This window comes from Thermobia domestica, chromosome 7 (assembly GCF_964235325.1).
Source record: "Thermobia domestica chromosome 7, izTheDome1.hap1.1, whole genome shotgun sequence".
NCBI classification, from domain to species: Eukaryota; Metazoa; Arthropoda; class Insecta; order Zygentoma; family Lepismatidae; genus Thermobia; species Thermobia domestica.
The window spans coordinates 161,207,980-161,223,193 of NC_137460.1; the positions used below are offsets into that span (position 1 = coordinate 161,207,980).

Here is a 15,214-nt window from a genome sequence, read left to right on the forward strand (position 1 = left end):
AAATGGGCAGGTCATGTAGGTAGAATGGAAGAAAGTAGAAACTCTTTGAAAGTCTTGACTGGAAGACCAATCCGAAAACGACCATTAGGAAGACCTAGGCGCAGATGGGAGGACAATATTAGGATGGATCTCGCAGAGATTGGAATACAAAGTAGAAACTGGATGCAGTTGGCTAAGGATAGAAGTCAGTGGAGAGCTTTTGTGAACGCGGCATTGAACCTCCCGGTTCCATAGGCCATAGAGTGAGTGAGTGAGTTAGTTAGATTAAAAATTCAAAATGAAAAAAATAGATTGATCAGTGTGTTGGCAATATCAATTGTTTTCCACTTTTTGAATAGCTTAACTTCTTTGTACTGAGTAGAGTTTTAACTTCAATAATTCTGTATGTAACACACAAACTGGATATGTGACTATATAATGGCAAATTAGTTATATTTGCTGTAATATTTGTTCCTTGTATCGGAAAGAAGAGATCCAAAGTTAAAAATCACTCAGAGGTCTCAGAGCCAAGGGAGGAAAGTTCTGTTTCGCTGTCACTGTCGATACGACTCTCCTCTAGTAGAATTCTGAATCCGCTCCTGGTTGAAAATATAGTAATACAAGTAACTTAAATAAACGCAAATTAAAGAAAATCTATACTTCTTTTTAAAGTTTTGAATTGTGTACTTTGTTCCAGCAAAATTATTCCAATGGGTAAATACATATAATTATTTACTCTCAACTACTTATCGTAAAGCAGTAGCTATATTAAAAAAAAAGTTTTAGAAAATGTGAACTGAAGCTCCTGGCTTGCAAAGCTGTGGAACATAATCCGATTTGAAATGTGTGTGTGTGTCTCTTTTTATTTGTGGGGGGAGAAATCTGATGATTTGTGTCCGATTGTCACAAAGGAAAGTGAGATGAAATTGATGTTCTCCAGAATAAGCCTCAAAACTGCCCGCATCCCAATGTTGAAAACAACTCTGCTCCCTTGATCCTTCACAGCATTGTCTTTCAACTTCAGAAATATTTTGAACATCACTTTAAAAAAATATGGGAACGGTCTTATCCCCCCCCCCCCAATGTTGAAGACAGATTTGCGGAGCTGATGACTCCGTGCGACTTCTTTTCATGGGGCTTTGTCAAAGACCGCATCTTTTCCCAATCCCTGCCTCGAGGTCTAACGGAGCTGCGGAAGCGGATCACAGAATCCTTTGCTACTGTTACAAGAGACATATTGATTCGAGTATGGGAGAAAATGGACTATCAACTAGGTATCTGCTGTGTTACAAAGGGCGTCTATATTGAATCTTTGTGATTTAGGTATTAAATAAAATCTTTTATATCTTGCTTTTGGTATATAAAGGATACATTAGGGAACCCGAGAATAATTCTTCGAAAAGGGTACATTCTTTTTCGACATCCGACTTTTAAAAGTTTCACTCTTTTCTTGTGCAATCTAGAAATTACTATCTTGAAGGGATTTCTAATCATTCGATACAAGATACTGTGCATACTATGCAATATGCATATCGTGCGAATGGTAGAAATCGCTTCAAGGTTAGTGATGCTGTACACAGGAGATTGAAGGTTATGTGAATGTGTGTGCGTTTCTGGAGTAAAAGTAAACAAATTAAGTTCCAAATAAGTGAATTCTGACAAAACTTAGAATTTTATACATTGTTTTAATATTAGTTTTTCATTAAATAACATGCATATTTTCATTCAGTGAGCCAAATCAATCTCAATCGCTCATTCTAATCGGCCATAAATAAATATAATTAACTTACGTTGAAATAAGTATGATTCAGTGTAAACTGTGTAAGAATTCTCAGATTTTAATGAAACACCTATTTTCTTTGAGATTTAAATGTTACTCTATTGCCTGGAGTTAAAATTAGTGCGACAGGATGAACTTACCTGATCTTAAGGGGGAAAAAAAGTTTTTTTCTAATTGAAGTTTTAATGTCAAAATGGAGTGCATTTTCTCCGAGATTTTAAGAGCTTTTTGCTTGGGGTTTAAAATAGTGAAGGTGAATTTCCCCGAATTTAAACCATTCTTCGATTGCTTCTACTGTGCACGGCACCACTATTAATGATAATAATCACTACTACATACATGGAAAAGTAAGGAATGCCCCCTTGACGTTTCAATCTTTTCTTGTTATAAATGCATCTCCGAATTCGTGAATATAAAAAGGTTGTACAACGCTGTTGTAACATATTATGAAAGCCCTTTGCGATTATTACACGCACATCCTATTCTAGACATCCTATACCGCAATTCTTTTTAGTGACCTTATCATTAAAACAACTGATACAGTTAGAACAATATTAAGTATAGGTTTTGGCTATCATTTCTTATACTTCCAATCTATTGTTTCTGACTGTACCTGTACCTGGTAACCGGAAACATACTAAATCGTAAATAAACAACTTGATTAAAACTTACTTGGTATTCTATAATATTTGTAATCAAAATAGGTTATTATTGATGCACAAATGAACAGCAGGCATATCATTATTGTTTGAAAATACATCACAATATAAAGCTGAACACAGAAGTTCTTTTTAAAATATTTATAAAGCTAAGTTAATTTTGGAATATTTAGCTTTAATTATTTATACATATACATTCTCTTGTAAAACAGGAACCTGATATTCCAACTTAAGTACAGACAAGATACGTATAATAACCACAATCATTATTGAAATTACATGAATGTTAAAGCAGTAGCAAGGTTTACATAGACTTCAGTGTATCGATTATCTCACTTTTCTCTTAGAGATTTAAGGTACTAAAAAAAGATTGGTCAAACCCATTATTAAGATTTTAAAGCTATTAAGTCATCTTTTATAACTCCAAACACTGCACAGATACTCATTTTTTAAAAAGCAATATTGAAATTACATTTCTGCCAATGAAATAGCTAATTTTTGTAGATTATAAAAATATTTTGTGAATATCTTCAGGGTATAGGGGAGTTCGACAAGTGGGACAAACTGGATTTCTTCCGACATGTAATACGCCATTAATACAAATTTCACAGAAAAGATGTCCACAAGGTGTTGCCATAATACCAATTTTTTTCTTTTTTAAATCTTTCATTTGCTCTAAACAAACTGGACAGGACACTCCAAGAGAATTCTCTCTCTCTCTTCTAGGTGAAGATTCTGGAGATAAATGATTTGTTGGACGAGATATTATGTTACTTGGGATAACACTGTTTGTTGTTACAGAAGATGAACGGGTATTTGGGAAGGTTATTATGTTGTTGGTGCAAGTAACTAAGTTACGAATATTATCAGCTACATATTGATTTATATGTCTTATAGGGTGGCGCCTTTCGTTAGGTTTAAGAACCAAACGTCTACATAGACGCACCAAGCGTTTAGCAACTTTAGGTGTCTGGTAAATTATATTAACAATAATTGGTAAAACAAACAAAATAATTACTCGGACAGTAACAAACAAATAACAAGTCCACGACAAGACATTTTTGACAACTGATTCTAGGTCATAATTCACATTTCTCCTTTCCCTTCTGCTGCCTGATCTAGAGACATTCTCTCTGATTCTGGAACTCCTGGATCGGACTCGTCTTGTCATTTCGGGAGATGGACTTGTTGCATTGTTTGAAGTGTCTGCGCTTTCTGAAGAGTATGCAGTTTCTGAAGAGTTTGAGAAATATCTTCTGCGTAAGAAAGATAGTCCATAAGGTCTAGAAGACGACTCACTATCAGATATCGACTCGTTGCTGGTATCACATTGTCCACAAAAACAACTCATATTGTTACATCTGTTTTCAATCTGAAAAATGGAAACACAAAACATTTACCAGGTAGCTAAAATATCAGGAACAAGAAGTGTTAATTTTCATACTGGTCAAGTTAATGTAGTATCTTCTATGTTACAAGTAGAAGGAAATCTACGTTAATTCAACTGAAATATCTGTATATAATATTCGTAAGGAAAACAATCCAAGAGTACTAAACTTTGTAAACAGTTCATTCAATGTATATGTATGTATGTATGTATGTATGTATGTATGTATGTATGTATAATATATTATGTAATCGTATATGTAGAAAGTTGTGTCCTTATAAATGCAATCACTTCGATTAACTTGGAACTCGTGTACTCTCCATTATAGTGGTGAAGCGTACTGCAGAGCACTGCGGCTCCAGCTAAGTTTTGAATTTTTGAATATTCGAAATGTTTCCTACCCTATTTTCTCCGAGAAAGATAAATAATCGCGGGTCTGTGTAGTGTAGTCGCTACCGCTGTCACCTTTGGAGTGAGCAGTCCCAGGTTCGATTCCGGGACCTCGAAGAGGTTAACAGTTTTTTCAGGCCAGTCACTCTGAATGAGGTTTTCTTCAGTCATATCGGGTAAATGCCGGGATAATGCCTCACCTTCCCCGGGCGATAAAATCCCCGGGCGCTTTCTTCCTTCCCCATTCCTTGCTTCCTCCTAAATTCCCCGAGCAGTGTGATCACCGAAGGACGTCATCCCTCATACGTGACGGGCTAACATGGATATAGATGCCGAAAGCTCAGAAATCTGATTCTAAAGAGAAATAATAAAATAAGATGTATCTTGAAGGAGACATTGTAAAGTAAGTCTTTTTTTTTTTTTTTTTTTTCAATCAAGAGAATATTCATTGCAGGCAGTCAGCCTGTAATCAAGAGTATTGGACAGCTGACGTATTTTCATTCAGGAAATGACCACCAAAAAAAGATGAAAAGGGAAGTTTTCTAGACCGAGAGGGAATTCTGTAGTTTAACGTAGAACTGAGACCTCTACGTCGCTGACAGTGAGAACAGTGAGAACAGTGTCGATTAATATCCACAAGCAGACTCCATAGAAAACAAGAAATCAAAAAAACAGCCCATCAAAACAGACGAATTGGAACACGATCATAATGAAAATCATGTATTGTAGTAGACCAGACCTATCACCGCTAAAAAGTCGGTAACACGGTTGGTTAGCGCAAGAACGTGAAATCAATTAAATGTGAGGAAAGGCGGTTCGAGTCTCGTCTACAGAACTTTCTTTACTATTATAATTGTTTTTTTTTTTTTTTTGTAAGTGAAAAAAACTAATTACTACATATATTTAAAATTCATCACGAAATCAAAATAAAAATGCCATTCTTCACCTGTATTACTATTTTTAATTTTTGTTTGCAAAGGTGTCGAAATTATTTTCTGTATCCTCATTTGTGCATAAAGAAAGCTTTCCAGTAAATTCTATTTCTTAAAAGCAGTAATTTAAGGAATTTTATAATCAATTTTCACATTTTGTATCGTCTATAAAATTATATAATTGTCTCCTCCCGTGGCATCACTACTTAATTAAATGCATTATATAACTTTCCCCTATCTACTTGTTTCATAACAGACTTCCCTATGAAATGTTTAAATTTCTATGTAAACATTTATTGAGGTGAAAGTTCTATAATGCATTTAAATAAGTAGTGACATTTCGAGACAAGACAGTCAATTTTCGAGACGAGACAGCATTTTCACGAAACATTCAAAATTTTAAACTGTCTCGTATCGTAGCAACAAAGTGATGCAACGAGACAAGATATTTCTCGTTATCGTCTCGATAACGAGTAGAGATTTCGAGATGAGAGGCATAAAATTTTCAATCCGAGACGCCGTTTGGACGACACCAGATGAGATAGGCTACAATCTCGTCTCATGTCGTTGCAACACTATTAAATTAGGTAAGTTTGTCTTATGAAAACTTTAAATATCAGTAACCGTCGATAACATTTAATTAAGACAACAAGTAGTGAATTCCTGACATATATCGCATTTCGATCACTTTGAATGTAGTTCAAAGTGGTTGAAGTGTAGAAGAAAAATACTTCCGTTTCCACCTTAGTGGCAACATGTCTGTAATTGTTACTGAATAACTACATTCAAAGTGTTCGACATGCGATATGTATCACGAATTCACTACTTGTTCATGTAATTAAATGTTTTCAATAGTTACTGATATTTAAAGTTTTTCTAAGACAAAGTCAGAGCCGTAGCTAGGGAGGGTGAGCGGGACCGTTGCTCCGGGCGCTGATAGCAAGAGGGCGCCGAATGAGCAAGAAGAAAGGAAACATTTTGAAATGAGTAAACGACGCAGCGCCCCGAAACAGTATTGGCATCCTATTAAATCAACATTATTGTCGGTTTGCAAAGCAATAGATTTGTTAAAAATTTTCTCGTGAGCGCTGCTCGCAATCCAAACTTTTCAGTAAGAGTCACTACAAGCTTTTACTTCTTATAGTACAAAAAGTATAACGTAGTTGGCTTCCCGCGACGTTTGTGAGTAGTGGCCAGCTTGGATACTCGTGGTTCGCTGAGCGCAGTGGACGGTTGGTGGTGAATGGCTACCCTCTTACCACACTCCCAGTGACTAGTAGGTCCAAGCGCGGGAATCCAAAGACGTTATACCTTCTCGACTATAATCAGAGAAAGTTATTATATGGCGATGAGATATACAAGGTGGTGACCAATGCAGGAGCGTTTTCAAAGTCGGAAACGCTCAAACTCAAATACATGTTCGGTGTTTTGATGGTGATCGGTTTGCTTATGTAATCACGCTTTTCTGTCCAATGGGATTAATCTCGACGGTGAGAATGAAGGTATGGAAATGAGAAGAGTGAAGAGAGACATTCAGCTGCTGTTTACGCAGGATATTAAAAATGAAGGTAAACAAGGGAAATAAAAATATTTTAGGACTTAAAGCAGTTGTAGAATAGGAGCTTAAGAGGTAGGAACTTAACACAATGAATTTCGTCTTTTTCAAAGACTGATCACTATCAATGATTATTTTATTCCATTGACATATGAAATCTTAAAAATTTGAAGGATTTTTTTGTGCATACGTATCTAGTTGTTTGACATTTTTATCTATCTACATACGTACAAAGGTGTATATATATATATATATATATATATATATATATATATATATATATATTAGGGATGGTACCGAGACCGAGACTAGTCTCGGTCTCGTCTCGAATTATCGAGACGAGACCGAGACCGAGACGGACTTTTTTATATCGAGACGAGACCGAGACCGAGACAGACCTCTATAAATCGAGACGAGACCGAGACGAGACTTGGGTCAGTCTCGAAAGTCTCGGTCTCGTCTCGAATATTGATATTGATATATACTAAAATTGCCTTCACTCAAACTTTGTTTCGTTGCTGTGTTAGATAATATGAGAGCGGTTGACTGATGTACATTGGCGTATTTAGGGGGTGGTTATCGGGCTCAAACCCCTCCCGAAATAAATTTGTGATAATTTTTTGCATTGCACGTACAACGCAAATGTTTCTTACTGGTTTCTCAAGCCTCTCCAGAAACTAAATCCACTGCTGATGCAAATAGAATTCTCTCTCTCTCCCTCTCTCCCTCTCTCTCTCTCTCTCTCTCTCTCTCTATATATATATATATATATATATATATATATGGTCGCGGTGTCACCCAGGTCCGCCCTGCATAGGTTCCCGGGGCCCAACTTTAATTTTAAATGGAAGCAAGGGGTGAGTGGTACTTCGTTCGATAGATCTTGAAAAACTAAAAAGCATTGTGGCAAAAGATCTTTCATATCGGGCACTGTATTCAAAATGGCCGACAAGACATGTTGCCTCTATTAGATACAGTTAAAACGTGCAATACCACTAATATGAAAACGGTTGAACATAATTGAACCGATCAAAAACTCAAATAGAAAATGTCATGTGGCACATCGATTGATATTGTCGCGGAGGCTTCCAGGGCCACCCTTCATGGAGGCCCAGGGCGCAACTTCAAAATTGTAAATGGAAACATGGGGTGAGTGATACCTCGTTCAACATATCTTTAAAAACTGAATAGAGCTGTTGCAAAAGATTGTTCATATGGGTCACCGTTTTCAAAATGACCACCATGACATGGTACCTGCATCAGGTAAAACGTCCAGTATCACTAATATGAAAACACCAGAAAAAATATTCGAATAGGAAATCACAGAGGGTATTTATCATTCTACAGCTCGGGAATGTTGCAACAGTCGAAAAGATGACTAGAGTGAAAGTGCCATAATGGAAAGCAAGAAATTTAACTCCTAGAAGTTTATCATAACCTCACTCCGCAAGTGAGTGAAGCGGGAAGGATCGGTGAAATTGCAAATGAGAGCCTTAGTTTTTGCAAATTGTATCTACGAAACAAAGTTATTTGAAATGTGTTTTAATAAGAGATAAATGTCTCTGTAATGGGATAAAGTATGTAAAATTCTTGTCCCGTTTTGATTGCAGGCAATGGTTTGATGCAAAAATGAATCAACTGAAATGCGAAACCAATTTGTCGAACAATGCAATTTTAGAACAATGTTTTCAAACGTTGGTTTTGTTCAACAGTCGTCTGCATGATATTGGTTAGCTTCTTTTCCTTCATGTCTTCTTGCATGTGATAGAATATGAGTTTCACTGAGATGTCCACAGTTACATTCCGAATAACTTTCAACGGTAATTTCAGTTGTGATCCTTAGTAACGAAACGGTACATACTGATTCAGATATGTCCCAAAAATCTTGCACGCATTGCGTTAAATTATCAGGGGCCAAGGTGCGGGCAAAATGTTGTTAAACTTGAATTTCGCCTTTTTTTTCACCTTATTTCACTTTATTTTTATTCATTATAGTACCAGTCATTTGTACACACAAGTGCTTCAGACAAACCATATCTATTGCAAATAAAAGTGAGGTTCTCATTTGAGATTTTACCATTCATTCCCGCTTCACCCACTTACGGACAGAGATCGGAAAGATAATTTTCTATCATTTTCTCTTTTGCATAATGTTAATTATACTTTAATAATATTTTTCTCCGTTGCATTATACTCGAGCCGTGGAATGATAAATACCCTCTGTGCTTTCCTATACGAGTTTTATTCTGTTCATTTATCTCCAACTATTTTCATATTAGGGGGCTAGTGGTACTGGACGTTTTATCTGATACAGGCACCATGTCTTGGCGGCCATTTTGAAAACGGTGACCCATATGAAAAATCTTTTGATACAATACTGTTTAGTGTTTCAAAATGTATCCAACAACGTATCACTTGACCCATATTTCGGTTCAAAATTTCTAAGTTTGGCCCCCTTGAAAGGCAGCCATGGAGCACTGCGAGAACATTAATCGACGCGCCCCATGCCTTTCCTCTTTCACTTTCTGACTGTTCGTTTACCTCCAACTGTTTTCATATTAGTGGTACTAAAAGTTTTATCAGATACAGGCACCATATCATGGCGGCCATCTTGAATACGGTGACCAATATGGAAAATCTTTTACCACAACGCTTTTTACTTTTTAAAGATCTATAGAACGAGGTATTACTCGCCCCATGTTTCCATTTAAAATTTTAAAGTTTGGCCCTGGTACCCCATGAAGGGTGGCCTCGGGAGGCGCCGCGACAACACCATTCGGTGTGCCCCATGGCATTTCCTATTTGAGTTTTTCTTCGGTTCATTTATGTTCAACCGTTTTCGAGATATCTCCGTGGAAAGATTAAATATATACATATATCCGTGGACCCAGTATATGATCAAGAGAAGGGCTAAACCATGGTTTGCCGCTTTATCCAGTGTAAAGAAAGTAGGATTGAAACTCATTTTATCCAGTGTATACCTGAGCGTTAAGGGGGGCTATAGTCCCCTATAGCCTTCCCGTATGATCTGCGAAATATATATATATATATATATATATATATTAAAAATGCTGAAATTTTGTACCAAGTTGGGAAATTCTTCTAGATACTCTGCAATATCACTAGATAAACAATGTTGCTAAAAGCAAAATAAAGTTGTATTTTCTCAAATTGCGCTACGTAAAGTATTACATAACTAACTAACTAACTAACTCTATGGCTTATGGAACCCGGAGGTTCAGTGCCGCGTTCACAAAAGCTCTCCACTGACTTCTATCCTTAGCTAATTGCATCCAGTTTCTACTTTGTATTCCTATCTCTGCGAGATCCATCTTAATATTGTCCTCCCATCTGCGCCTAGGTCTTCCTAATGGTCGTTTTCCTATGGGTCTACCAGTCAAGACTTTGAAAGCGTTTCTACCTTCTTCCATTCTAGCTACATGACCTGCCCACCTAAGCCTCCTAGACTTGACGACCCTAACAATGTTGGGTAAACCGTATAAACTATGTAGTTCCTCGTTATGAAGCTTCCGCCATTCCCCATTCTCGTTCCTCTTGGGTCCGAATATTCTTCTCAGGATCCTGTTCTCAAATACTTTCAGTCTATGTTCTTCCCTCAGAGTAAGCGACCATGTTTCACAACCATACAGAACAACAGGCATAATTATCGTTTTATATATTTTAAGCTTCAAATTTCTCGACAGAATTCGCGACGACAAGAGATTTTGAACCGAATAGTAACACGAATTCCCTGCTTTTAGTCGACATTTAATTTCTTCGTGAATATGATTTTCGTCTGTTAATATTGATCCTAAATATTTGAAAGTATCCACTTTATCAAAAGCATTATTTAATATTTTAACGCCTCCACAATTTGCCGTATTACGGTCCCGACGCACTTCCATGTATTTAGTTTTCTCTGCATTTACCTCTAAACCCATGTCCCTGCAAGCGTTTAATAAGATTTCTGCATTTATTTCTACTGTTGTCCTATCATCCCCTATTAAATTTACATCATCAGCATATGCCATAACCTGGTGAATGCCGTTCAACTCTAGGCCCTGGTTGCTATCTTTGATTTTCCTTGTGGCGTATTCCAGCACAAAGTTAAATAATAATGGCGACAACGCATCTCCTTGTTTCAGGCCATTTTCGACGTGGAAGCTCGTGGACAAAAATTTTCCTACCCGGACTTTACTTTGGGATTCACTTAAACATATCTTAATTAATCTAATTAGCTTTCTCGGTATTCCAAGTTCTGTAAGAACGTTGTATAATGTTTCTCTCCTAACCGAGTCGTAAGCCTTTCTAAAATCAATAAATAGTTGATGTACCGGGGTATTGTATTCCCACTTCTTTTCGAGTATTTGGCGAATGGTAAATATTTGGTCGATAGTTGATCGATTTCGTCTAAAGTATTACATATTTCTAATTTAGTTATTTAACAAAACCACAATAGCCCATTATTTAGTGTAACAAAGGACAACACAGTATCATTAACATCAACATTTTGGAAATTTCTAATAACTCAAATGGCATGGACGGTGCAATGCGCATCAACTGTATCTTAGCTTCAAATACTGTGATCATGGTATAATATATTTCGAATGAATGAGGGAACAAAGTTACAAGAAACGAAAAATTTAAATGTTTCTAAAGACTTTACTTCGAAAACGCGCTGACATATCTCGTCTCATCATGCAGATGCTTCCAAAAGACTTAAATGCTTATAACGCCATTTACAACAACTGTTATTTCACATCGTTTCAGAGATACCAAACACATTGGTAGTGATTGTTATACTGCTTAAAATGACGTATTTGTATTAAATTTTTATAATGATTATTGCTTTCCTTTGCTTCTATAACATTACAACAATAGTTTTTGGTGGTTTTAATTACAACAAGTCGCAGTTACATTATTTTAAGCAGCATTGCCCACTTAAATAAATTGCTAAATATTATTCTAAATATGTACAAATAACGTAGATAAACTGCAAGATACTTTAAAATTACTCGTAGTTTGTTTTATGGTGCAAGAATGCTTTCAAGAGAAGACGTTTTTCATAGTTTTTGGGCTACTTATAATGTTAATGTTTAAGTCTTCGTTCCAGCAATACATGTAAATGCAAATTGTAACTGAAATTAAATGTAACTGATACATTTTCAGTAACACTAGTTGTTCCCCCTAAGCCTTAGGCCTGGTGTACACTTCAGATTAAGACCGTGTTTAATTAAAAGTTCTAATTACACACTAATTACATTTCATTTGCTTTAGTTTGACCACCGATCACATCAAACTCGACCCATACCACATAGCTATATGCAATTATTCAAGGACTTACAGTTAGTAATACACAGTGTTCACTTTTGTTTTGTTTTGTTTTAGTTTAACGTCCCACAGTTATGCTAGGGCGGCTAAAGGAGACGTGGAGCTAATGATTATAAGTGGAATCCGAACCACTTCGGTCGTTCAACTTTACCCCTACCGGAAATCGAACTCGAGACCACTCGAACCGAAATCAAGAGTGCTAGCCGCTAGACCAAATGGGGGTTCTCACATTATGTTGATTTAAATCATTCAGTCAGTGTTGCCAGATTCGAAGATTAAAAAGTAGCGTGTCTGTACTCCGAAAGTAGCGAATTCGAACTATTTGTAGCCCAAATATATAGAAATGAATACTGATGATGCTAATGAAATAATTTAATATGAGCTGGAAAATGTGCTGGACGTATTGCAAGAAGAAATTATGATCGACGGACGAAAACAATTCTAGACTGGACACCACAAGACAAAAACAGCCTAGGAAACCCCCGCATACAAGAAGGTATGACGAAATCAAGAGCCACTGAGGAGTAACCTGGAAAAGAATTGCCCAAGTTAGATAGTTGTGAAGACTTGGAAAAACCTTCATCCAGCAATGGATTGATAATGGTTGATTATGATGGTGGTGATGATTTTATTATATCTAAACCTCGGAGGTAAACTAAACCAAGTCATAATTTCGTAATTTTACAGAAGCGAAAAACTGGTTCCTCAACTAAGACTATATACATAACTTTTACTAGGTAAGGTAGGGTAAAAATGGATCCACAATTTACTGAAAGTCGTAGAACGAAAAAAGTATTTTTGACTATTCAATCCATCATGTTGCAGCAAAACTACGAAAATTAACACAAAAGAAAACTAGAAAGTTAAGAATCACTTGTTTTGGCGAGTGAGAAAAAAATAGATACAGATAACTCGAATTACCTATATACTTATATAATATGTATGTCCATGTTTCGCAAGTAATTTTTAATCAATATAAAATTTCAACTTAAGGAAAGCAAGATTAGTTTTCTCGAATAAAGATTGCATGCACCGTTGAGAGCTCAGGAATAAGATTATTCTATGTTACGGCACTGGATATGTGCTTACGTAATGCATTACGACCTTATGAACTTGTATAATAAACAGAATGCACTTAAAATGAGACGCCAATTATGCGAAACATCGGACTTTGAATCTAACTTGTTCTGTGATCCAACTCGAGACCTCACATAGCAAAGATGAGTGTAGTAGCTCCCACCACAAGGTTCAGGACGTACGTGTTATAAAGTGTCAAGTAAACACGGAGATGTGAAATGGTAATAAAGCATTTCATCAATTTCAAACAAAATACGTATACTGTAGTAATAATTTACCCTATTTGTTAAGATAATGAAAGTTATATTATGTTTCTAAAATGACAGTCAAAGCAGAATGTATTGAATAATAAATGAGAAATTGTAAAGTTTCAATTTCGGTACGATTAAATACATTCATGCTGCTATGTGTTACGTTATCCGTTAGGAGGTATTGAACAATTCTGATTCAAAGGAAGGAAATAAACTACTGTATAGTACTGGAGTTAATTTAATAGAGTTTAATTGTATAGGCAGTTCTGAGGTTATATGAGACAAAGTCTATTGCTGAAAGTGAAATATGAGTTCTATTAGGGTTTTAGGGTGATATACCCACTGATCATTGAACCTGGAATACGCGCATGGAAAGCATTAGCACTAGCAAATTAGTTATGAAGAGGTACACCATATCATAATTCTAAGTCAAAATGAAAGGAAAAAATAAGCGGAAACGACAGACTGTACGAGAATAATACTTTCACTATTTTAATTTCACGCTATTTATTTCGAGACTTTCGAGACTTTCGAGACGAGACCGAGACTTGGTACTCGAGACCGAGACCGAGATCGAGACAAGCATCTGTTGACCGAGACGAGACCGAGACCGAGACAGTGATTTTTTACTCGAGACGAGACCGAGACCGAGACCGTTATTTATCAACCGAGACGAGACCGAGACTGTACAAAGTCTCGTCTCGTCTCGTCTCGATACCATCCCTAATATATATATATATATATATATATATATATATATATATATATATATATATATATATATATATATATATATGTGTGGGGGGGGGGTATGTGTATTTTAATATGTTAAATTTTAAATACGAACATTAAACACACTGGCGGCTAATGTTAGCGTTGCAGCGTTGCGCAACGACCAAAGTATTTCAAGAAAAAAAAATATCATCAATAGTAGTAAAGAACAGAAAAATACTTTTTAATACTCGCATATATATACTTTAAATAACATATTTTTTACTTCTGTAACTGTCGGTTTCGTTAATCAGTTTTAAAAAGCAAAAAATAACCCGTCACAGAGTCTCTAATTTATATTGTGTTGCAGCGAGCATACAACGACCAGATTCCTTCAGCGCGGCAATTGGAGCGAATGTTAAGTCTCCTTTCCCCTATCTCAGAAGTTAAAGGGACTGGTCATTGCAGTGCTTCTGCAATACAGCACGGTTTCCAGTGAACGAGAAGATTTTTCGCTCTAAATAAAATTTCTGAATTTTATTTCACTAGCAATTAACAAATGGAATTTGTTTTTGTGCATTCATATTTTTTAAATTACAGGACCATACTAAAGCAAATCAATATAATGAGAATTAAAAAAAAAGTGATTGCAAAATTACAAAATACAAAAGAAAATATCTAGTACAGCAGAAAACAATGAAAGTAGACCCGCATTTACAAGTTAATTCTTAGCTTATATTGATAATGAAGGCTTCTTCCACAGTAATTTGTGATTCAAATATTAATAAGTCAGTATGTAGAATCGCCCCCTCCCTCTGTGGATAGCCTAGTATTTTAGTATAAGGTATATAGATATTTCTTTTATAAATTAAGTATATTTTATACTCTTGATAATTTCCACATAAAATTTATGACGGAGAACGCCACATTGAATTTGGGACTAGTTAGCAATGCTCGGGGGCGTAGCCACGAGGGGTCCACTGGGTCCGGACATCCCAAAAATTTCGAAACTTGACTAACATTTGTAGACTTTCCTAACGAACTATACTTGTTTCACAGAGAAACGATTGATGTGGGCTAAATATTTTATTTTACGCCTCATCATGTACTCTCTCTTTTCTTAAAAACAATCGTTCTATCATTTTTTTGCTAAGAATATAGG

The 15,214-nt window shown here is 36.0% G+C and overlaps 1 protein-coding gene across 1 annotated transcript in view; it reads right to left on the reverse strand.

Annotated features, from left to right (window-relative positions):
• Nucleotides 1–2,425: 2,425 nt before the first annotated feature.
• Nucleotides 2,426–15,214, reverse strand: part of LOC145690538 (uncharacterized) — a 46,059-nt gene continuing 33,270 nt past the window's right edge. The window contains exon 3 of the mRNA XM_081765511.1: nucleotides 2,426–3,790. Coding sequence (XP_081621637.1) covers nucleotides 2,924–3,790 — 867 coding nt within the window. The 3' untranslated portion in view covers nucleotides 2,426–2,923. The remainder of the gene's footprint in view (nucleotides 3,791–15,214) is intronic.